This window comes from Zingiber officinale, chromosome 3A, assembly GCF_018446385.1.
Source record: "Zingiber officinale cultivar Zhangliang chromosome 3A, Zo_v1.1, whole genome shotgun sequence".
Taxonomy (NCBI): Eukaryota; Viridiplantae; Streptophyta; class Magnoliopsida; order Zingiberales; family Zingiberaceae; genus Zingiber; species Zingiber officinale.
In genome coordinates, this window is record NC_055990.1 from 151,116,202 (window position 1) to 151,142,199 (window position 25,998).

At 37.1% G+C, this 25,998-nt stretch overlaps 1 protein-coding gene across 7 annotated transcripts; it reads right to left on the reverse strand.

Annotated features, from left to right (window-relative positions):
* Nucleotides 1-1,145: 1,145 nt before the first annotated feature.
* LOC122052827 (protein Daple-like) lies at nt 1,146-25,967 on the reverse strand. Of its 7 annotated transcripts, none has more exons than XM_042614552.1 (7): nt 25,666-25,967; nt 25,444-25,546; nt 24,922-24,995; nt 24,097-24,843; nt 2,125-2,208; nt 1,655-1,710; nt 1,146-1,452 (listed from the first exon to the last, which is right to left on the reverse strand). In XM_042614552.1, exons 1-6 carry the CDS (start codon nt 25,870-25,872, stop codon nt 1,681-1,683), a joined length of 1,245 nt encoding a protein of 414 aa, XP_042470486.1. In that variant the 5' UTR covers nt 25,873-25,967; the 3' UTR covers nt 1,146-1,452; nt 1,655-1,680. The 7 variants fall into 7 exon arrangements, 5 of the variants coding, with proteins under 5 accessions (XP_042470486.1, XP_042470484.1, XP_042470485.1 ...); XR_006132106.1 differs by having other exon boundaries at nt 1,367-1,452; nt 2,068-2,208; XR_006132107.1 differs by lacking the exon at nt 1,146-1,452 and adding an exon at nt 9,961-10,186 and having other exon boundaries at nt 2,068-2,208.
* Between the last annotated feature and the right edge of the window lie 31 nt (nt 25,968-25,998).

Sequence of the window (25,998 nt, forward strand, 5' to 3'; positions counted from 1 at the left end):
CGAGAACCGCCTTCCTACCGGTGAGGTGGAAGAAAACCACCTCCGGTCATGATTGGGGGCTATCCGTAAGCAAGAAACCCACCTGAACACAAAGAAACCCTAGAGAAAAGTTGGAGCTTTTCTCACTAACCTCCCGGCCCTCACTCACTACTACCGAAAAGTAGAGACTTCAAATCCCATAAACAATTAAACATTTAGGGCGTGTTTGGTTCCAGATTACCTTGGATACCTTGGTTATCCTCCTACGATTATCCATAATAACCGTGTTTGATTCGAGATTTTTCTGGATTCCAAAGTTTTTCTCGATTATGAAACGTCAGCAAGCGTCATCAATTTGTGCATCTGACTCGAAATCGGAAAACCTTGAGTTGTCAAGGCTTTTCTCAATTCCGGAGGTTAAGTAAAAAAAAATATGAAATTAACCTCTGAATGATCGGAGCTAAGCGCAGTCGTCGAGCGAGGCGATGCCAAATAGGTAGCGAGGTGGTGCTGAAGGTGGCCACAGACAATGGCAACAAGCGTCACATTCCTTCACGTGGACAGGTCACTGTCGAGCTTCGTGCACGTCTGGCAGCAACACAGAGACACAACAACTAGAGATGGCAGTAGCGGGCGGTGGCAGTTGGTGGCGAACAGCCGGTGACGGGAGCGAAAGTGGGAGAGGAACATGATGAAGGATTTTTTATTTTTAAAACTTTGATATTTTAATTAAAACCTTAATAAATTAAATCAATTAACTTCTAAATATAGTTGGGATAAATTAAATAGATTTAATTTAAAGTCTAATAAAATAATCTATTTTTTAAAATAATAATAATAAACTAAAATATTATCCATTTTATTTGTTTATATATATCACTATTAATAATAATATTATCATTATTAAACTAAAGATAATATAATATTAACCCAACAACATCAAATTATGTTACATTTTTCGTAAGTAGGTTATGTGATCATATAACTAAGATTATACATGATAATTTTAAACCAAAAGTATTCTGCATTTTGAAACTTGCTCTGTATCAATGACCTCGACAGATTATGCTGAAATTTAACTATGAGAAACAAATAGCACAGTTATATATTGTCATCCATCAATCAAATATATTGGCATTATGATGCCTTAAAAGATGGCTAGTGGATGCTTTAGAAAGGCATATGCACATAATATTGCAGAAAAGATGTTTCAGATAACATTAGTCCTTAAAGTTTCATGCAGATTACAAAATTCAGGGAAAATACATAGAGCTAATTACGAAATAACAATAAGCACACTAATCAAACAAATTAAAAGAACAAAAATAAAATCAGAAGGAATTATAAAATTAGAAATTTCCACCAACGAACTTCTTAGGGAAGAACCCTTCATTTTGGGAACCTTGAAATATGAAGAAAACAATCTTGGACTCCCTGTCGGTGACATGGTCCTTGTCTTTCCTTAGAACGTAGCTGAAGTGCCAGAAGTAAATGATATTTTGTTAGATTAACTTTCTTGATGTGAGCAGACTGTATCAAAGCTAACGCAATATAACTTGAGAAGAAGATGCTCAAAACATCCATTTAAAAAAAAAGGAAGTATACAATACGTAATCACACAATTTGAAGACATTTCTCAAGACCAAGATAGTTTGAATTTAAATGAAGATGTTACCGTAATCAATATCTGCACTTGCGAAGTCAAAATTCCAGTACAAAAGCACTTGATTTCTACATGAAAAGGCATCTGAATCAATGACCTTTGTATTGAATGATCATAAAGACAGCTACATTTTATGGCACACAAAGGTTGTTGCACTGTATCAATGACCTTTGTAGATTACGCTGAAATTTAACTATGAGAAATAGAAAAGTATATTTTCATCCATCTATCAAATATACTTGCATTATGATGCCTTATTAGTTGGTTGGTGGATGCTTTAGAAAGGCATATGGACATATGTTGAGGGTTCTTTTTGGCAGAAAAGATGTTTGAGATACATTAGTCCTTAAAAGTTTCATGGAGATTACACAAGGAGCACAAATCAATCAGACTAAAAGAACAAGAATAAGATTAGACGGAATTACACAATTACAAATTTCCAACTATGTGCTTCTAGGAGATGAGTCCTTCAGTTTGGGAACCTTGAAATTTGAAGAAAACAATCTTGGACTCCCTGCTGGTGACATGGTCCTTGTCTGTCTTTCTTTAGAACGTAGCTGAAGTGCCTGACATAAATGTTGTTTTGTTAGATTAACTTTCTTGAGAGAAGAATGCATCAAAGCTAAAGCAATATAACTCGAGAACAAGATGCTCAAAACATCTATTTTATAAAAAGGAGATATACTGCAAATTTGGAATTAAGGAACAAACATTAACCAACTCACCAATTCTGTAGAACTAAGAAAACAGAAATGGTGAAAAGGAAAGGACTAGCCAGGACTATCATCGAACCTAGCTCCCAGTCTGGTCCGGTTCTATCAGTGGATCAGTTGTGCAATTGAACCAGTAAAAAACTTAGTTCAACAGGCCAATTTTTGTCAAACCAGCAGGTGATAAAATCTGGCCAGTTTTCGTCAAAGCTAAAATTTTCCAAAAGTTTCCCTCAGCTTTTCATTTGATAAAAACCAAGGGTAAAACTATCTTTCAATAATCAATATTATGAATCTCTAACTAATCATTCTCTAAGCCAATCTTTCTCCCTTCATATGTCTTGTGTTGGTGCTGAAAGGACTAACTAATCAAACTTGTATTTTAATATTGACAAAGATTCAAAATTAAGGGTTATTGTGATCTAACGAGCTTAACTAAGTGTGTAGGTAAGTTTTAGTTGAGGCTGAGCAAAAAAGTCTTAGTCGAATAGATTGGGCAAAAAAGTCATGATCGAGTGGATAGGACAAAAGACTTGATAGATCAAGGACATCGGGTAATAGTCCTAGGGGTTGACGATACTAGGCGGGTAGTCCTGGTATCCCGGACACTAGGTAAAAGTCTAGGTGGGTCGAGAATCGGACGTCTAGAGGGAAGTCTCGAAGGTCAAGATTAGGGGTGGGGAAAAATATTGAAATTTTAGTATACCGCGCATACCGTATTGAAATATATCAAACCATAACGATTTAATAGTATACCAAAAATTTCGGTACGGTATCTGTATAACATTTATATCAAAGTTTTAAGTATACCGTACCGATACCGAAATTTTACACTAAACGATATGAAATTTAACTATATTGAAAATTCAGTACGGTATCGGTATGATTTTTGTGTATACCAAATATTTTGGTACGGTATATGGTATACAAAAAAAATCGGTATTCCGGTATACCACTAACAGTCAAAATCGGATATTGAACAAAAGTCCAAACAAGTCAGGAAGACCGGATGTTTGGAAAAAGATAAATTCTCCTAAGAGAAGTAGGTGAGGACGTATTCTCCATTAAGAGGACAATAGACGTCAGGCCGACTTAGGGTTAGCAAAATCCAAAAGTCAGGACTGGACAATCCAATACTTTGTATATGTTTTATGCTATCTTTCATATTATTACCGATATCTACCGAAATTTTACACTAAACGATATGAAATTTAACCATATTGAAAATTCAGTACGGTATCGGTATGATTGTTGTGTATACCAAATATTTTGGTACGGTATATGATATACAAAAAAAACTGGTATTTCGGTATACCACCCATAGTCAAGATCGGTTATTGAACAAAAGTCCAAACAAGTCAGGAAGACCGGATGTTTGGAAACAAATAAATTCTCCTAAGAAAAGTAGGTGAGGACGCGTTCTCCATTAAGGGGACAATAGGCATCGGTCCGACCTAGGGTTAGCGAAATCCAAAAGTCAGGACTGGGCAATCCAATACTTTCTAAATGTTTTATACTATCTTTCATATTATGTTTATTGTGCTAACTCTGTGATACAGGAAATCAAAGCTGGAATTGGGCCATTCTAGACATCCAGAAAGGACCCAAGTGCTCGAGGTTCGGGCAACCATACGGATCCAAGCGCTCAAAATGGCACAAATCCAGCCATGCAAACAATTGAATTGACATACCCTGGTTGGTTGGCACACATCAGCTTTTAGGTGCTCATGAGTGATCCACGCGCTTGAGAAGGGATAAAGGCAACTCTGATAGAGGTTCGCCGAGGTGCAACTACGTCAGCAACCTAGGCACCCGGAAGGGATCGAGGCACTCGGAGTTGGATAAGATAGCAACAAAGGTGGATTAGATAGACCTCAGTGAGGCATCAGATGTTGGTACATGCGCCTGGAAGAGGCTATAAAAGAAGGGTTCTATTGGTGCAATCTTGCTCTGCTCCAAGTATCGTTTACTTTTGATGTTTGATTAAATAAATTTAAGTTAGGCAATATTGGTGATCTAACATGAATATTGAGTAATAGGTAAAAAGAAAGTCCAGGTATGAAGACTTGACAAAGAAAGTCCAAGTTTATAGTCTTGGCAGACGAAGTCCGGAAGTGTGGCTCTCGACGATGAAGTCCAAGAGGTGCGACCTCTTGGCAAAAGAAGACTTGGCATGATGAAGCCAAAGGAAGCACTTGAAGGCAAGCGCAAGGATGAGGAGTCATAGGCTCAGAAGCATCCTAAGGGTGCGAGGCTGATGGAAGTTGCTTCAATGTGTAAGTCTAGGCTATGGGTAAGCTTCAAGTATGAAAGGTCATACTTGAATTGCTCAAAGCTCAGTTTTGAGATGTACCAGTCAACTAATGCTGCTTGTATCGGTCGACTGATACTTGATCCGAAAATGCACAGAATTGTTGCAGCCTATCAGTTGACTGATATGTGACTGTTAAGCTTTGACGACAGAAAATTCCGCAAATCCACGAGTGTTGTTGAAGCTTATCAGTCGACTGTTGTGAACACCAATCGACTGATGTATATGGAAAAGCATAAAAGAAGTTTTTGGATTTTAGAGAAGACGACTCTTTCATGCTAAAATGTCCTTAAGCTCTCCAAGTGACCCCCAAACTTTCATACTCTCAAGCTCTTCCTCCCAAACTTATTCTTTGATCTTGTAAGAGGAAGAGATCATTTTGTAAAGGTTTCTCCACCTCGTATTTGATTTGAGAAGGAGAAGATCATAGTGGAAGCTTGACCGTGTGTGTGGACCCTTAGATTAGTCACCTCAAGGAGGTGAAGACCAAGCAAATCATGGAGTTAGCATTGCATTCTTGTTATTTCATTCTAATACTTCTATTGTTTTTGCTTCCGCTAACAAGTTTGTGGTAAAAATCGAAGAGAAGCTATTCACACACACCCCCCCCCCCTAGTCGGACACAAAGGTCCTAACAAACGGTATCAGAGCTAGGCTCGCCTCGGAAAAACTAACCTTCAACCGAAGTTTCAAGATGGCATTACAAGAGGGATATAGCACTGCTTGACCACCCTTTTTCGACAGCAACAACTTTGCATATTGGAAAGCTAGAATAGAGTATTATCTAATGAATGATATTGAAAATTGGTTTAGTATTATAAATGGGTTCGAAAAACCATTGGATCCACATGGAGCACCTCTTCCAACCAAGAATTGGTTGAAAAAGTTTCAAAGAAGGCTCAAGCAAATGCAAAGGTCATAACCACCCTACAATAAGCAAAGTAGGACCATTCAACTTCGCCAAAGACCTATGGGAAAAGCTCATCGAGTTGAATGAAGGATCAAGACTCAAGGAGAGTTAAGAGGGATCTCTTGGTGGGTTAACTTCAAACCTTCACCATGAAAACAAATGAAACTGTGAGCCAAATGCACGGTAGATTCAAAGAGATAGTGAATGAGCTTCATGGGTGAGAAACTTGAAAATTGATATCTAGTAAGGTATGTTCTTCAATTCTTTCCTTGAAATACCCTATGGGCATCAATGGTCGATACTTACAAGGTATCTAGATATCTATCCTTAATTAAAATTGATGAATTGTTTTGTGAATTTGAACTTCATGTCTTCAAAAGAGAAAAATATAGCTTTCAAAAGAGAAAAATATAGCTCTCATTGTAGAAAAGGAGAAGAAGAAGAAAAAGGAAAAGGAGGAATCTTCATCATCCGAATCCGAGCAAAAATCATCAAATAGCGATGAAGAAATGTCGACTAGTGAAGTGGCTCACTACATCAAGAAGATGATGGGAAGAACTAGGAGGTTCAAAAGGAAGGATGTGAGCAAGTTATCCACAATTAACTACATAAAGAAAGGAACGGTGTCATTTGGGAATAGTAGAAAGCTCAAAATTATAGGTAGAGGTACAATTGAGGTATCACCTACAATCATCATTCATAAAAGTTCTATTAGTTAAGAATAATTTACTTAGTGTTAATCAATTATGTGACACTGGATACAATGTAGAGTTTCACTCAAATAAGTGCTTGGTAAAACACAATAGCTTAGAAAATTGTGTTGGAAGGATATAAGAAAACAAATCTTTATTATGTTGATCTTTCCTATGCTTCTAACATTTCAACTAAGTGTCTCATATCAAAAGAAGAAAAAAGGTGGCTATGACACAGAAGACATGGACACATTAACATGAAGAACATAGCCAAGGTAGCCAAAATGAAGTTAATAAAGAGACTACCAAAGGTCAAGTATGTCAAGGACAAGATGTGTGATGCATGCCAAAAGGGCAAGCAATCTAGGTCATCACACAAAGGTAAATTCTAACTAGTACTTCATTACCATTAGAATTATTGCATTTAGATCTTTTTGATTGTCATACTCCTTCATGGATAGGTAACAAATATTGCTTAATGATTGTTGATGATTTTTCTAGATATACTTGGGTTATTTCATAAAACAGGATGAAACTCTAGGAATAATCATAGGATTTAGTAAAAGGGTAGAAAATGAAAAGAATTTCAACATCAACCGAATCTAGAGTGATCAAGGTGGAGAATTTGATAATTCTAACTTTTCTAGGTTTTGTTTAGAAAATGGGTATGAGTATGAATTTTCTTGTCCAAGAATACCCCAATAAAATGGGGTAGTAGAATGGAAAAAATCGAGTTCTACAAGAAGTGGCTAGGACCATGGTTAATGCTTACTCTTTACATAGTGTCTTGATCCATAGGTTTTTAGAAAAAACACCTTTTGAATTATGGAATGACACAATTCCTACAATTCACTATTTCAAAGTTTTTTGTTGCAAAGTCTATATCCTAAATACCAAAGATAACTTAGAAAAATTTGAGTCTAAGTTAGATGAGGGAATCCTAGTTGGATACTCATAGAGGATATAGAGTATACAACAAGAGGACTCAAACGGTTGAGAAATCATCTAATGTTGAATTTGATGAATCTACTAGAATTTACCCTAGGAAATCCTCCATTGATAAGGATATAAATGAAAGAAACCAAAACATTACCCAAGCAATTCAAAACCTACGTTTAGGGGGTATTGATTAAGGGGAGGAAGAGGTGCTTTGAATGATGAAAGAAGCGATGTAAACAATGATCACCATGAATGTGATGAACCCACTATTTCTAGGACTTTAAGGCCTCATCAAGATCATCCTATTGACCAAGTAGTTGGAGATGTTACACAAGGAATAAGGACTAAATCCTACTTTAGAGATCATACTGGTCAAATTGCTCTAATATCACAATTTGAACCAAAATCGATTAATGAAACCCTAATTGATACGAATTGGATCCTAGCAATACAAAAAGAGTTGAACAAATTTGAGAGAAGTAAAGTATGAGAGTTAGTTCCAAGACCCAATGATAGTACAATTGTTACAACAAAATGGATTTTTAGAAACAAATTGAATGATCAAAGTAGAATCACTAAAAATAAGGCTAGGTTAGTGATTAGGAGTTTCAATCAAGTTGAGGGACTTGATTATGATGAAACCTATGCTCCGATAGCTCGGTTAGAGTCCATTCGGATTTTATTAGGATATGTCGCTCACATGGGTTTTAAACTTCATCAAATGGATGTGAAATCGGCATTCCTCAATAGGTTTATTAAGGAAGAAGTTTATATAGCGCAACCACTCAAGTTTGAAAGTGTAGATAAACTAAATCATGTTTATAAACTCGAGAAAGCTTTATATGACTTAAAACAAGCTCCCGGACTTGGTATGAAAGACTCTCATCCTTCTTAATCTTTAAGGACTTTAAAAGGGCAACCCGGTGCACGAAACTCCCACCATGCGGAGTCCCAGGAAATGATCCATTATACACAGTCTTACCCTGCTTTTTGCAAGAGGTTATTTCCAAGATTCGAACCCGTGACCTTTTGGTCACATGGCAACAACTTTACCGTTGCGCCAAGGCTCCCCTTCCTTTAAGGACTTTAGAAGAGCATAAATTGACACAACTTTACTTCTAAAGTCTAAGGATAAAGACATTTTTGTTGCCCAAGTTTATGTTGATGACATCATTTTTGGTTCAACAAATAATGAGTTTCTTGAAGACTTCATCAAACACATGGAAAATAAATTTGAGATGAGTCTAGTAGGACATTAACCTTCTTCTTAGGATTACAAGTAAAACAAACTAGTGAAGGAACTCATGTTTATCAAACCAAACATGCTAAGGAAATTATCAAGAAATTTAGTTTGAAAAATGCTAAAGTAGTGTCAACTCCTATGGGAACTAATATTAAGATAGATAATGATCTAGAAGGAAAATTAATCAATCCAAAGCAATATAGGAGTATGAATGGTAGCTTGTTGTACCTAACCACTAGTAGACCAGATATTTTATTTGCAGTAGCTATGTGTGCAATATACCAAACTTGTGCCAAAGAGTCTCACTTAATAGTAGTTAAAAGAATATTCAGATATATTAAAGGTACTCTTAATGTAGGTCTTTGATATCCTAGAACTCAAAATATTGATTTAGTTGGGTACATCGATTCCAATTATGCGGGTTGTAAATTAGATAGAAAAAGTACTAGTGGTGGATGTCAATTTCTTTGATCCTTTCTAGTGAGTTGAAGTAGTAGAAAGTAACCTTGTGTTGCTTTATCCACAACCAAGGCCGAGTATATGGCTTTTCAGGATACTATACATATCCAAGAACACACATGCCAGCATATACAAGAATTACAAGAAGAACTACAAACTTTATCCAACATTGTCACAGCCGGTTTTGACGGCAATCCTGATGAGTATATTGATTATCTACAATACTTAGCGCTTCAGGATATATCATACGACAACACTCAACTGGATCAGGACTTTGTTAATCCATTTGCCTCCACAGCAGAAGATGGTGGGATACCTACTATTGTTGTAGCTGGACAGGAAGAAGCTGAAGCTCAACCTGATACTGATTGGCTAGTAGACTATCCTAAACTTCAGAAAATAACAGAACAAGTTTATTCTTAAGAAGCAACCTCTCATTGTCGATTACCCCCAGACACAACTATGAATCCTGTGGGATATCCTCTCACTAGAAGTTTTAAAGTTGAACCAGTAAGTAATATTAACTTACCTGCAGAACCAAAAGGAGGGTGATTCAAACATAAAGATATAAATGAATGGTGGAACTTACCTGCAGCCCACCAACAAACAGGAGTATTACTCACCTTACCAACACAGCTTGGCAAAATGGAGGATGTGTTCCACAGATGGGAAGGTATAACTAAAAATGTTGTAGCCTTTCAAAACTTTACTGATACGCAGGACAAAGCTGATTTTATTGAAAGTTTACTTGGAGAAACAGAAAGGTTAACCTGGATACAATGGAGAATGGCGTTCCCCACAGAGTATCAAGAACTAGTTAATGCTGCCGAAGGACGAAATGGTACACAAAATATAATTTCTCAAATTAGAAGAGTTTTTATGCTAGAAGATCCTTTCCAAGGATCCACAGATATACAAGACCATGCTTATCGTGATTTAGAACGATTATGTTACTCACAAATAAAAGATATAATTCCTTTTATGAATGATTATATGCATTTAGCAGCAAAAACTACTAGCCCTGAACTTACTGAAAAATTCTGGTTTAAATCACCTGGGGATCTTGGCCGAAGAGTTAAAATGACTTTTGAGAAAAAATATCAGGGAAACACAATTAGCGTACATCCAAGGATTTTATTCACTTATAAATATCTCGAGGAAGAATGCAAGAAGGCTGCTTTCAACAGGTCTCTTAAAGACTTATCTTTTTGCAATCAAATTCCAATTCCTGGATATTATCAAAATACTCGCAGAAGATTTGGTATCAGAAGATCAACTACCTACAAAGGCAAGCCCCATGATTCACATGCTCGTATAGAAAAGAAAAAGCATTTAATACGAAACAAGAAATGCAAATGTTTCCTGTGGGGAGAAGAGGGACACTTTGCTAGAGACTTCCCAAGAGATTATAAAAATGTGAAAAGGGTAGCAATGTTTGAAGGGCTTGAACTTCTTGAAGATTATGAAATTATGTCAGTACAGGAAGGGGATGAACAATCTGATGCTATTTACAGCATTTCAGAAGGAGAAGATCAGTAGGTACACATGAATTCTATACTAACTAATGAGTACCTATGTGTTTTCATTGAACAGAAATTGTTATATGATTGGGAAAACCGGTGGCTGGCAACCATTGGTCAAAGTAACCAAGGAACAACATGACTGCAACCACATATGGAAGATGAATCAAGAATTGGCTCTTGAATTTCTTAAATGTCACTGTTGCAGAAGAGATTCTATGAAGAAACATCGGATGCATTGTGAAGAATGTACCCTTACATCATGTGGTATGTGCTCCCTCAATTATTTTGATATCAAAATTCTTGTAAAAAAAGAGCAACATATTCCTTTCAGCCCGATCTCGCTTATTCATGAATAGCAAGCTTATATAGTATGGTTAGAAGCAGAAAATACAAAGTTAAGACAGGAATTGGATTCCTTAAAAATATTGGTTGTTGTACAATTGGAAAATCTTCAACAAGAATTAGCTGAAGAAAAGGAAGCATTATTAAGAAACATATCTTCTGAACGCATAGAGATTGACACAGAAATTGAAGAACTCAAGTACAAAAATGATGCTTTGGAATTAGAAATTCATGACCTCCGAAAGGATCAGACAACAATTGAGGAGGAAATCAATGTTATTATTGAAGAAAAAAAAAAAGCATTTTCCGTTGAAGAAGTTGCTCATCCCAAACGAAGAACTAATGAGCTATATAATATGACAGTTGAAATAGATATAACCAAGGCCACTAAGAAGCTGAGAAATGGAGGTATGAAGATAAATGATCATGTATTTCGTATTCCTTATACATATGTCTTTTCATTATCATTAGGGAATATCTCAATGATTCTCGGCTACAACTTTATAAGATCAATGTATCGTGGCTTAAGGATAGAAGGCAATGAAGTAACATTCTACAAGAATGTTACTACTATTAAAACTTAGCAGGAAATAGCTGTAGTACCAGCACTGGAAGAGTTAAGCTTGGAAGAAGAATAATATATTCAAATACAGGAACAAGTTCATATTATTGAGGCACCAGTACAAGGTATACGTTTTAATAGATTATTAAAAGACCTTACTGAAACAGGTCACATTGGGGAGGATCCTATGAAATTTTGGTATCAAAACCAAGTTAAATGTCATTTGGAAATAAAAAACCCTGATTTGATTAATGAGGATAAACCTCTCAAGCATGTAACCCCAGTAATGCAAGACTCATTCAGAAGGCATGTAAAGGCATTATTAGATCTAAAGGTAATTAGACCGACCAAAAGCCGCCATAGGACAACAGCCATTATAGTATATTCGGGCACCACAAGTGACCCGATAACCAAGGAGACAAAAGGAAAGGAACACATGGTATTCAACTACAAAAGACTTAATGACAACACACACAAAGATCAGTATAGTCTCCCTGGAATCAATACCATCATCAAAAGAGTTGGACGAAGCAAAATATATTCAAAGTTTGATCTCAAAAGTAGCATCCATCAAGTAGCTATGAGCCCATAATCTATAGAATGGACCACTTTCTGGGTTCCTGATAGGCTATACGAATGGCTTGTCATGCCCTTTGGGCTTAAAAATGCTCCAGCCATTTTTCAGTGCAAAATGGATCTCTGTTTCAAAGGTACGGAACAATTTATCGTTGTTTATATTGATGACATTCTTGTATTTTCCCAAACAGCTGAAGATCATGAGAAGCACCTCAGTATAATGTTCAATATTTGTAAAAAGAATGGGCTTATTCTTAGTCCTACCAAAATGAAGGTTAAGGTTGGAAGCTCTATAATAGAATTTCTGGGAGCTTCTAAAATAAAATTGCAAGAACATACTATTCGAAAAATTGCTGACTTCAAAGATGAGGAGCTAAAAACCACAAAAGACCTTTGATCCTGGTTAGGTCTACTTAATTATGCTAGGAGTTATATTTCTGAGTTATATTTCTGAAATGGGTAAAATATTAGCCCCATTATACTCCAAGACCAGCCCAACCGGAGAAAAGAGAATGAATTCGCAAGACTGGACAAGGTCCATAAGATAAAAGGTTTAATTACTCAACTTCCTGATTTGGACCTTCCTCCTGATGATTGTTTTATTATTATAGAATCTGATGGCTGCATGGAAGGATAAGAGGAGGGGGGGATCTGTAAATGGAAACCCCAAAAGTTTGATCAAAAAATAGCAAAAAAGTTTTGTGCATATGCTAGCGGAAAATTCAATCCCATAAAATCAACCATTGATGCTGAAATATGTACAGTTATGAACAGCTTGAACAATTTCAAGATCTATTATCTTGATAAGTAAAGCTAATTGTGCGCGCTGACTGCCAAGCCATAATAAGTTTCTTTAATAAATCTGCACATAACAAGCCTTCCAGAGTCAGATGGATTTCATTTACTGACTTCATACCGACCTTGGAGTACCTATTTATTTCCAACATATAGATGGTAAGGATAACCTCCTTGCTGACTCTTTATCACGACTTGTCTATTTTCTTACAGCATCATCATGGCAACTCGAAGAGAAGGGGATAAGCCTTCTAGCCCAAATAGAAGCAGCAATCATACAAGTCAAAAGCTGGCCCAGTCCAATTGCAGTACAACATTTGGAGAATATCATCAGCACCATGATGAGTACTCCTCAATTATTGGTGACCTCCCCACAGGCATCTTTTTCAAAGAAGAACACGACAAAGGAGAAAGGCTCGCTGAAATTGAATATCAAGCCTGTGGAGAATTATTGGACGCATACAGAGAACTTGAGCACATCCTCCAGCTCAAGGAATATCTTTTCCGAAGAAACAAACAAAGCAGTGGCCCTGACACTCAGTGGGGCAAAGGACTACCAGCTATCTAAGAACAGCGAAGGAATCTCTTTAAGACATATGTACAACTACAAGAGATAATCCGCATGATGCCTCCGTGAAAGAGTAGTGGACTCATAATAAAAGTGAATTAAGCCTCGGGGAGTCGTTCACTATAAAGTAACTTTATAAAAGTAGCTTTAAATTGATATGATAAGATCTCTAAAATCTTGTAAAGAGTGATATGGTGAGTTGTAAAGAATGACGATGGGGCCCCATAAGCACCCGGTTCTTATCACCTCATCACCTCATCTTTATATAAGTCATCTGGATGCTTCATTGCAAGATACAAAGGAAATCATCCTACAAGTCTTACTTTGAAAGCATCCTTAAGAGCAAGCTTTGTCCAGTTCTTTACTAGTTCTCTTGTACATTATATAAGTTTGTTTTTTAGAAGATGTCTCCGCTAAATTTTCTGGTTTCAGAGCTAGTTTATGGCTGAGTAAAAACTATTCAAGGTTTCTCTAGTAAGAAGTAATTTTGATAATTAGTAAATTAATGAGCTTTATTCCCAGACTTCAATAACAGATATCTTTCTGAAAGTATATCCAAAGTATGCTAGCCCATAAGGTTTAAAAGGTAAATTGTAATAAGACGACCAGTAATGGTTAACTAGATTGCAAAAGGGTAGGTCCTAACTTGGACAAAGGTAAAAGAGGTCATAAATCCAAGGGCACACCTACATGAGCTAAAGAAGGTTACACCATACTCTAAGCCGTAAACAGTTGAGAAAATAAAACCTTAAGCTAGTCTACTTTTTGAAGTGTTTACCAAATAATTAACTGAAAAAAGGAGAGGTGGATAGCCAGAAGCCTTAACATGATAGAAGGGTGGATAGCCAGAAGCCCGTTTATTAGAAAGTTGGTTATATGTCTAAACAATGGGAAGAAGCTATTCAGGAATGGTATACTAAGTCACATACTTCAAACCTAGAGCACCTTAATCTCACAGAAACAAAGCCAACAACAAAAGAACTAGCTCATAACCTTTCAGTCATCTATGATAAAGTCTGTTTATCTAGCAGAGTTCATATTAAGCATTTCAAAACCTTGTTAGAAGAGTTAGAGGTTGTCAAATTACAAAACCAGAAGTTGGAAGAAGTCGTTAAAATATTGGTAGCAGAAAATAGGAAGGCTGAGAGAGTGTTTTCAGATCTAAAAGAAAAACTTGCTAAGATCGACAATTTGTTACAAAAATTAGAGGTTTGGACCTCTACATGAGTTATATAAACACTCAAGCAACAAATAGTTACAAAGAAGCCTTAGCAGCCACCGAAAACATTGAAACACCAGCTCTTGGTTTCTGCAAGCCTGCAGGACACAAAGGTCCTTTAACCAGTTCAATTGCTGTAATTAAGCAAGCAAACACCCAAATACAATTGCTTGTAACAATCTTAGAGAAGCTCGAGTCTCTTGAAGATCGAATCAAAAGAATAGAGGCTAGAACACCAACCACTACTATAATCCCTAACGAAGTAATCAACAGCTTAAACGAAAGAATCAAGACTTTAAATATTTCTGAAAAACTAAGGAAAAACCATGAAAATTATTAGTTTTTAAAGATCCCTTCAAAACCTTTGAAGAAGAAAAGGCTAGAAAGTAATTATGGATGCTAGACATTCAACTTCAGATCCTCTTGTTACTACAATCACAAGAAGAACTGAAGCAGCCCCTTTATTTGAGGATCAAATTTGAAGCTATCGTCAAGGACAACAAAGAAGATATAATGCCCAACACACTCTACAAAGAGTAGCTAGATAAATTACTGGAAGGAGTCCACATAATCCAACACTAGAACAACAGATGGACCCTCAAGTACAACTAAGACTTTCTATGTAAGAACGGGCATCCATAGTTCCTGCTGAAGTATTATACCACTCACGAAATGAGGATATTAATCATCGTGTTTATGTGCACTGCTATGAAGAGGCAATCCTGGTTACCACAAATCAAGTGGATCGTGCCTTCATCCAACCAGAAAGTTTTAATCAACTACTAAGAAGCGGTATGCGATTCATTCATATAGGAGTAATCCAGATCCGTATGCAAATTATTCACCGACAAGAAGAAGAAACGCTAGCTTTAGTAGTGTTCCGAGATACCAAATGGCAAGGTGACCAGGCAATTTTTGCCACCATAGACCTTTCTCACGGGAGTCAACTGGTATATCCTGACACAATGTTAACAATTTCTGATTTCTATAGAAATGTGCAGCATTCTATCTTGGCTCGCAGTTATGAAAATTGGCAGCATGGTGAAGCTAATCTTCTAATTACAAGAGGATTAGTGGGCAGATTATCCAACACACCTAATGTTGGATTTGCCTATGAAGTGGAAAATGTAGTTGACTATCAGTCACGGAGTTCGAGCCCTTCCAGGACGAAGATACAACACCAGGGATGTGTCTTAGGACAAAACTGGATTATACGACAATCTGTAATCAACATTCTTATGCAGCCTACTGAGGTAAATACAAGAAACTTACTAGATGGAAGTGTTTCTTTACACTTTGAAAGTTACCAAGCTGCTTCTGCAAGTACTCCGCCAAGGTACAACAGTAGAGATGAAGAAGTACAAAGTGATGAAGATGAATTAAGAACTCATGTTGTAGCTGTCCTTATAAAAGAAGCACCTCTTCTTGTCAAGAAAGTTTATCCAGATGCGTTACTTCCAGAAAGAAAAACTATAGGAACTGCTGGATATGACTTATCAGTGTACAAATCACAAATGATTCCTGCTAAAGGAATGGCTATTCTTCACACTAGTATATGTTTACAGTTACCACAAGGTACATATGAATGAATTGCACCACGATCAAGTGCATCACTTCGGGGAATTTTTATTGGAGTCATAGACTCTGATTATCAAAGTGAAGTAAAAATTATTACTTTTAATATTAGTGATATTAATATTCACCTTGCAGAAAAGGAGAAGGTGGCATAATTACTAGTTGAATTAATTGCCACACCTGAAATTTTGCTGGTACAAGAATTTGAGACAAGCACTCAACGAGGAATACAAGGCTTTGGCTCCACTAGCAAAAATATATATACATCAACAATGGCCAACGACCTTTGCCTAGGCTGTCGAAATTGTTGTGATTGTACAATCGGTGCAGACGAATATGAATATATTCCGGATAAAAGTGGTAAATACAAGGCAAAAGAAGCAGTGCTTATTCAAGAAACATTAGATGATCCAGCATATTATAATCTTGCTCCACCTCTCCTTTTTCCAGTTAATTATTTGGTAAACACTTCAAAAAGTAGACTAGCTTAAGGTTTTATTTTCTCAACTGCTTACGGCTTAGAGTATGGTGTAACCTTCTTTAGCTCATGTGGGTGTGCCCTTGGATTTATGGTCTCTTTTGCCTTTGTCCAAGTTAGGACCTACCCTTTTGCAATTCAGTTAACCATTACTAGTCGCCTTATTACAGTTTACCTTTTAAACCTTATGGGCTAGCATACTTTGGATATACTTTCAGAAAGATATCTGTTATTGAAGGCTGGGAATAAAGCTCATTAATTTACTAATTATCACAATTACTTCTTACTAGAGAAACCTTGAATAGTGTTTACTTAGCCATAAACTAGCTCTGATACCAGAAAATTTAGTGGAAACGTCTTCGTAAAAACAAACTTAGATAATGTACAAGAGAACTAGTAAAGAAATTACAGGACAAAGCTTGCTCTTAAGGATGCTTTCAAAGTAAGACTTGTAGGATGATTTCTTTTGTGTCTTGCAATGAAGCGTCCAGATGACTTATATAGAGATGAGGTGATAAGGTGATAAGAACCGGGTGTTCATGGGGCCCATCGTCATTCTTTACAGCTCATCATATCACTCTTTACAAGATTCTAGAGATCTTATCATATCAACTTAAAACTATTTTTATAAAGTTACTTTATAGTGAACGGGTCCCCGAGGCTCAATTCACTTTTATTATAGGTCCACCACTCTTTCACGGAGGCGTCATGCGAATCTGGTGGATTATCTCTTGTAGTTGTACATATGTCTTAAAGAGATTCCTTCGCTGTTCTTGAATAGCTGGTAGTCCTTTGCCCCACTGAGTGTCAGGGTCACTGCTTTGTTTGTTTCTTCGAAAAAGATATTCCTTGAGCTAGAGGATGCGCTCAAGTTCTCTGTATGCGTCCAATAATTCTCCACAGGCTTGATATTCAATTTCAGCGAGTTTTTCTCCTTTGTCATGTTCTTCTTTGAAAAAGATACCTGTGGGGAGGTCACCAATAATTGAGGAGTACTCATCATGGAGCTGATGATATTCTCCAAATGTTGTACTGCAACTGGGTTGAACCGGCTCTTGACTTGTATGATTGCTGCTTCTATTTGGGATAGAAGGCTGATCCCCTTCTCTTCGAGTTGCCATGATAATGCTGTAAGAAAACAAATAAGTCGTGATAAAGAGTCAACAAGGAGGTTATCCTTACCATCTATATGTTGGAAATAAACAAGTACTCCGAGGCCGGTAATGAAGTCAGTAAAAGAAATTCATCTGACTCTGGAAGGCTTGTTTGTGCAGATTTATTAAAGAAACTTATTATGGCCAGTGCGCACAATTAGCTCCTGCTTATCAAGATAATCAATCTTGAAATTGTTCAAGTTATTCATAACTGCATATATTTCAGCATCAATGGTTGATTTTATGGGATTGAATTTTCCGCTAGCATATGCACAAATCTTTTATGTTGTTTTTGGATCAAATTTTAGGGTTTCCATTTACAGACCCCCCCCCCCCCCCACCCTTCCATGCAGCCATCAGATTCTATAATAATAAAGCAATCATCAGGAGGAAGGTCCAAATCAGGAAGTTGAGTAATTAAACCTTTTATCTTATAGACCAAGGTCTAGTCTTGCGAATTCATTCTCTTTTCTCCGGTTGGGCTGGTCTTGGAGTATAATGGGGCTAATATTTTACCCATTTCAGGAATATAACTCCTAGCATAATTAAGTAGACCTAACTAGGATCGAAGGCCTTTTGTGACTTTTAGCTCCTCATCTTTGAAGTCAGCAATTTTTTGAATAATATGTTCTTGCAATTTTATTTTAGAATTCCCAATAGAAGCTCCCAGAAATTCTATTGTAGAGCTTCCAACCTTCATTTTGGTAGGACTAAGAATAAGCCCATTCTTTTTACAAATATTGAGCATTATACTGAGGTGCTTCTCATGATCTCCAGCTGTTTGGAAAAATACAAGAATGTCATCAATATAAACAGCGATAAATTGTTCCGTACCTTTGAAACAGAGATCCATTTTGCGTTGAAAAATGGTTGGAGCATTTTTAAGCATAAAGGGCATGCCAAGCCATTCGTATAGCCCATCAGGAACCTAGAAAGCGGTCCATTCTATAGATTCTGGGCTCATAGCTACCTGATGAAAGCCACTTTTGAGATTAAACTTTGAATATATTTTGCTTAGTCCAACTCTTTTGATGATGGTATTGATTCCAGGGAGACTATACTGATCTTTGTGCGTGTTGTCATTAAGTCTTTTGTAGTTTAATACCATGCGTTCCTTTCCTTTTGTCTCCTTCTTAGTTATCGGGTCAATTGTGGTGCCCGAATATACTATAATGGTTGTTGTCCTATAGCGGCTTTTGCTCGGTCTAATTACCTTTAGATCTAATATGATGCATACCCTTGAGGATTATGAGCTCCACTACTTCAAAGTCAAAGTTTTGTGTGATAATGTGAGCTCAATCAATTTGATTAAAAATCCGGTGCGTCACTCTAGGATAAAGTACATTGAAGTGAAGCATCACTTCATTAGAGATCATGTGGCAAGAGGAGATATTGAACTTATGTATGTTGATTTTAAGTCTAACCTTGCCGACATCTTTACCAGGCCTTTACTTGAAGCCGAGTTCATATCACTTAGGAGAGAACTTGGTATGTGTTTTGTATAGTAGTGGGAATAGCCTTGCATGATCCCATAGCTTATGTTTAAGACAATACCTTAATGCATCTCACAAAAGACTTAAAAAAAACCTTGATTTTTGTATTTCTTCAATTAGACATCATGTGAGATGTTAGGGAGATGCATTTGGTTCATCATGCTAGTTATGCTACATTACTTTAAGCCAAACTTGTCAACTAGAGAGAATAATCTTTCATTGGACCAATCATTGAGAAGGCTTGTGCAAAATTTAATGTGTCCATAGCTCCTAGAATATAATTGGAAATTTCATATTAATTAGAAAGTTGAATCTCATGCATGGAATTATGATTTATATTTATAACGACATGATATTATGTTTTGAATGTAAAATTGCAAAGCAAACAAATGCAAGAAATGCATTAAGATTTGGTATGGGCAAATACATCAAGAGGAAGCCAAAACTAGGACTTTAGGTTCAGTTTCAATTAAACCATTTAGTTAGTTTTGGATTTTGTATCTATCTTGGGATTCAAGATATATATATTTTTAAATATATTTTTCCCAAGTAGACAATGGTAAAACAGACTTCTCCACCAAATTTGGAAAATTTTGAAGGTCTATAGAATTTATGATACACTTCTGAAATTGAGTTCCAAAATAGGCTGCAATTATGTACCAGTCGACTGCCTCAGACACAAGTCAACTAGTAAGCAGGGTTTTATAAATGTCGTGCGGCAAGCGACCGACAGAAACCCTAGTTTCGGTCGCCACTCACCGTTCTCAGCCCACGCACGCCTCTCCTAAACTCCTCCAACCACCTAAAACTCCTCTAAAATCTTCGGATCACACCTCCCTAACTTCTTCCCATTTCTGTTCTTCACTGGAAGACTCAAGATCCAAGACTAAGGTCTAGGTTTTGCTTTAAGATCACTTCAAATCTTCATCACATTTCAAATCCGAGCCAAATAGAGCGTAGGTAATGAGTTTCTGAACTCAAAACTCCCATTTTTCTTGGTTAGTGGCTAACTTTAACTCTTGTATATGACTGTCATGATCATCACCATTGATTGAGTCAAAATTGGATACATTGTCTTGCATTTGCATGGTTTAGGGTTAGGTAAAAACGTAAGGTTGGGAACCTCCCGACAGCCCACTCAAGTGCCTATGGTGGACTGGTTTCCTTCCGAGGAAGCACGGCGACGATTTAAGAGTACCGACTTTTCAATGATGAATTGTCGGTATCTCAATAGATCATATGTTACCGAGATAGCCCCCAACATAATAGACATAATCATGCATTTTTTTTGTTAGATAAGTTAGCTTATTGTACACATACTGTTAATATAGACCTTTGTAAGGATTTCTATAATAACCCTACATATCACTAGTAGCGATAATCGGCCGTTTGAGACTCGTGTTGGAGGGACCGACATTGAACTCACTCCTAGCATTCTAGGGTCATTCTTAGGATGTAGGGAATCGGATAGCACCTTCACGTGCTTTCCTAATGTTGTTGAGCCTTTTAGTGAGTCATTTTCCCACTTGTCTATAGAGGTGATACATCGGCATTATTTTAATGCTCCTAGGGATCCTCTTAAGCGCATCTTTGAGGTCACCCATATGTCAGCTCTCAGTAACATCCTTTATAGGTTGTTATCGCATGTATCTTACCCATTGTCACTAGAGGGCAAGCCAAGATAAGGCTACCCCATCTAGTCATGATGTATGCCCTAGAGCAAAGGGTAGATATCGACATAGCTCTACAAGTCTTTGCATTGTGCACTTTTCTAGCCCTCTACAGGGGAAGTTGTACATGTCATTTTGTCATGTTCTGACCTCATTTTTCGTATCTAGAGGTATAGATGTCTCTAGGGGTCAACAGCATCAGTTGTCCAAGGATTTTGATCAAATTGAGGCCTAACAGTTGTCTCTAGCATGGATTGAGTGTCGTTAGGGTGTGATGATCTAGAGTCGTAGGCATGGACAAGCTGCGATAGACTCTGATGACGAGGTGGAGGATGTTCCTCCTCCGGAGCTGGCGCGTATGACATTAGGGGATCAGATGACTCATTTGGAGGAGACGGTTCGCCGAGAGATTCAGGGAATCCGCTAGAACATGAGTGTCTCTCAGTAACGCCAGTTAGAGATGTATGAGATGATGCGACGCTACGTACCAGGGACCTCCCCCTCCTCCTCCACTTAGTGATGATGAGGCATATTGCCTGCTTTTAGTTGGTATTGAGTGTGATTTTTTCTTAGACATGTTGTCTCTATATATCCATCTCAAACACCATAAAACACTCCTGTAGTAACTTTAATTTTTTCAGTATGCGATATGTGTGTGGCTTTTCATATCTATGACCATTTGGTAGCGTGTGAAATTTCTTGTTTGTCTTAGAATGAGCAGTTTTATGTCTATATCTATGTCTGTCTCTTTCATGAACTTAGTTGTGTATGCATTTCTGACGTTTAACTCAGAATGATGCTCGAAATGAAAATAGGTACCAATCGACTGGGGTACTACGCAGTCGACTGCTCCACAGCTTTTAGCAAAGCAATCAGCTTTCTCTTGAATCTTTTCATTTTCAAAACTATCTGATTTGAGTATACATTATTCTGGCTGATTACCTTATCTTAGATGGTATGTTGGATTGAGGGGGAGCTTAGGCTATTACGTTTCCCAAAATTTTACAAGGTTGAGCTAACTTGTGACAGCTAGGCTTCCCTTGAAGGGGAGTTTAGGTTATGCCCTAACCCTTGACATTTTATTGTTGTTCACAATTATGGGCGTTGACTTGGTCTTCAAGTACACCTCTTCTCTCTTTTCGATGTGTGTTAAAGGGGGAGAAATGGATAGGTTAAGTTAGAACCTTTACTTTAAAAATTGAGCTTTATAGTCATGGTTCTCATAGATACTCATATGACTATGCTTATGCTTTACGATTATTGCATATTTAAAGACCTAACTTAAACAATTTGTCAAACATCAAAAAAGGGAAGATTATTAGTGCAATCTTGCTCCAAATATCATTTACTTTTAATGTTTAGTTAAATAAGTTTAAGTTAGGCAATGTTGGTGATCTATCATGAATATTAAGTGACAGGCAAAAAGAAAAGTCCAAGTATGAAGACTTGGCAAAGAAAGTCCATGCTTGTAGTTTTGGCGGACGAAATCCCGTAATATGGCTCTTGGCAGTGAAGTCCAAGAGGTACGGCCTCTTGGCAAAGGAAGATTTGGCATGATGAAGCTAAAGGAAGAACTTGAAGGCAAGCACAAGGATGAGGAGTTATGGGCTCGGAAGCATCCTAAGGGCGCGAGGCTGATGGAAGTTGCTTCAAGGTGTAAGTCTAGACTAAGGGTAAACTTCAAGTATGAAAGGTCATACTTGAATTGCTCAAACCTCAATTTTGAGGTGTACCAATCAACTGATACTTGATCCGAAAATGCACAGAGAGTTGCAGCAGCCTACCAGTTGACCGTTAAGCTTCTGATGGCAAAAAATCCTGCAAATCCCTGAGTGTCGTTGAAGCTCATCAGTCGACTAATGTCTATGGAAAAGTATAAAAGAAGTTTTTGGATCTTAGAGAAGACACAACTCTTTCATGCTAAAACGTCCTTAAGCTCTCCAAGTGATCTCCAAGCTTTCATACTCTCAATCTCTTCCTCTCAAACTTATTCTTTCATCTTGTAAGAGGAAGAGATCATCTTGTAAAGGTTTCTCCACCTTCGTGTTTGATTCGAGAAGGAGAAGATCATAGTGGAAGCTTGATCGTGTGTGTGGACCCTTAGATTGGAGATCAAGTAAATTAAGGAGTTAGTATTGCATTCTTGTTATTTCATTCTAGTACTTCCATTGTTTATGCTTCCGCTAATAAGTTGTAGGTAAAATCAAAGAGAAGCTATTCACCCCCCCCTAGCCAGGACACAAAGGTTCTAACAGGTTCGACCAGCAGCTTGTGACACTCATTTCATAGACTTTCATTTTTACATGTTGCTCTAAAACCTTTGTTATGACGCCAAAACACTGCCCCGACAACCAGCGTCTCATCTTCAATTCTTACCTATTGTCGGTATAATTTATTTATTGTCTTGTACTCAAGTTTTATAATTCTTCATGCTTTAGTGAATTGTCCAACGAAAGTACTTAGCGAATGCGCCTTGGACTAGTAGTCGTCGGGTCGTGAACCAAGTAAAAAGAAAGTGTCTTAGCATTATTTTGTGTTTGTTTAATTCTGCTACGTTTATCTCTCGTGTTTTCTGAAAAAGTGAAAAAAATGAAGCGCGATATCCCTCCCCCCTACCCCTCTAGTGCTTATTGCGATCCTACATATTGCAACACCAATGCACCAGCTGAAGTGCTCCAGTATGCTTTGACAGGAGTTATAAACTTTGCATATAAAAAATTGAAAAACTTTTGATCGTTATATATCATTAAATGCCTTTATAACTTGTCTTGAAATGCAATTTTCTGATTGATTATGTATTTAATAAAATTTGACAAACTTTATGCTTGAGAATTGAGATGTATAATTTACAAGTTATAGGTTTTATTTGATATTTAAATTAACATTCAATATCATCATAGATATTTATTTTTCAGGTTTAAAAAAATAGATATATATTTATATTACTTAATTTTTTTAATACCCAATTTCTGAATTTTAGTTAGCTTGACTGGGTTGATTTCTGATTCAACAAGTAATTCAACTAATTGACCCAATAGTTCGGCCAGTGAACTAGTAACCTAGAGCCTTTCCAGTTTGGTTAGATAAATATGACCAAAGGAGAGTTCAGAATGGTGATAAAATTAAATAGAAATAAAAAAGAATCTTACACTTAGAATGAGCTAATGGTACAAAGCGGGAAAAAAATGACAACATGAATAAATGATAATTAATTTCTCTTCATGTAAAAACTTACATTTGTTGAAGAAGAAGCATGTGATACATTAGGAGGGTCTTGAGAACCAGTTTTCTGCTTTTTACTTCTGCTTACTTTTGGACTTTCTGAACTACGTTTCCGGGAACCCCTTCTTGGTTGACTAACTTCTGGTGCGACTAAAGAATCATTTGATCTTCTTTGCGATTTTTGGTCTGCAAAAACTCTTGAGTTACTGCTACTATCTCTGCTAAAATTCTGCTCAACTTTAGCTAGATTACTCTTTAAAGCTTCAATTATCTTATCCTTTTTTTTTACCAATGACTCCATCTTTTTTACAGAAAATTGAATTTTCTCCACTTCTTTGCTGGTTCTTTCAGCTTCCTGAGTGTGCCTTCTTAAATCTGACCCAAGCATAGCCCTTTCAGCTTCCAATTTAGCAATGGCTCCATCTCTCTCACTGATTAATGATTTCAAATTTTCTAGACAGGATTGGAGCTTCTGTGTTGTCTCATTAGCTTGTTCAACTTCTATTCGCTTGGCCTTGAGGAGACTAGTATAATCACTTTCCATTTTGTTTAACTGGTTCCATACAAAATCTTTTTCTGCCATCAAAGCAGAGACCTCAGCCTCCTTTCTTGAGCTAAGACTTTTGTAAGAGTGCTTCAGCTTTTGCAGCTCTCCTCTTAGATCTGCTGAAGAGCTTTTACCTCTCTCCGAGTCATCTGCTGCTATCAAATGATCAGCCTCACTCGTTGCTCTTTCAGCATCATTATTTTTCAGTTTTTCCTACAAAATGGAAAACAAAATGAGAAAATCATTTTCAACACTTGCAAAAAGTTTAAATATGCATCCAAATACTTATACCTTAAGCGTTGAAAGTTCCATTGTTAAATTCTCTGCATATGCATATAAATCCTCCAAATCATTCTCGGCTTGTTCTGATAAATATAGCATGAAGCAAATAAGAATGTGTAGAATCACAGAAGGTTTCATATCAATCAACTTTGATAATAAAAATTATAAAAGAACACTTTTTAAGAGCCAAAATTTATTCTTTTGTTTCCCTTTTCTTTTATAAGTGTTATATATTCTACCCACATAACGAGCAAGTAAGAAGAAAAAACAAAGAATTCGTTATCATACAAGGATTGGCCTGGAAAAGAATGCAAAAAAAAAAAAAAATGGTTAATTGAAAAACCTAAGGCCAAACCCAGAACCAAAAAACTTACGAATAAGAAAGACTGGCAGAAGACCACACTGTCAGATCGAAACCACTGTGGATAACAATAGTATGTTTGGATTCAGACGCATCCAAAAGACACAATGGAAACTAACCCAAGAAGCATAACGTATGAACGAAAAAGATTGCAGTATCAGAAAACTAACCATAGTATTTCTTGAAGCGAAGAGCCTCTCTCTGCTTAATCCCAACAGCGAGATCCAACACAGCCGCTTGCACCTTACGGCCTTTTTCTTCCCTCTCATTCAACTACCAGCCACGAAAAGAAAAGAAACAAACTTTCAATAAACCCTAGAAAAATCATCACACTCTAAACCGATGAGCTTCTTGATTTAGACAATTAGAGATGGAATCCACAGCGGCAATACCTTAGCGATACGAGAGCGGAGGAGTTCATCCTTGGATGCCCAACGGTCGTGCATGATTTCGATGTACCGCTCGAGGTACTCCCGATCGTGGACTAGGGTTTTGATCTGCGACTGCTGGGATCGCATCGCCGTAACTAGGCTTTCCAGGATCCGCTCCCATATGCGTCGCTCGGTGCCAAAAGATGAAGATTTCTTGGAGTCGCCCATGGATGCGCAGAGGAAGCAAGCAGAGTGAGCGATAGCAGTGGAAGACCAAGAGATGACCGTTGCAGTCGTAACTACAAGCCAGGCTCCGCCGTTCTCATTTAAAACGCCTTATCCAAAAGAAAAAAA

Coding starts and splice junctions, on each gene's coding strand:
- LOC122052827 (XM_042614550.1), bottom strand. CDS start 25,872: ATGGGCGACTCCAAGAAATCTTCATCTTTTGGCACCGAGCGACGCATA. Junction 25,547..25,665: donor TCCGCTCTCGTATCGCTAAG/GTATTGCCGCTG, acceptor CGTGGCTGGTAG/TTGAATGAGAGGGAAGAAAA. Junction 24,844..24,921: donor TGGAACTTTCAACGCTTAAG/GTATAAGTATTT, acceptor TCCATTTTGTAG/GAAAAACTGAAAAATAATGA.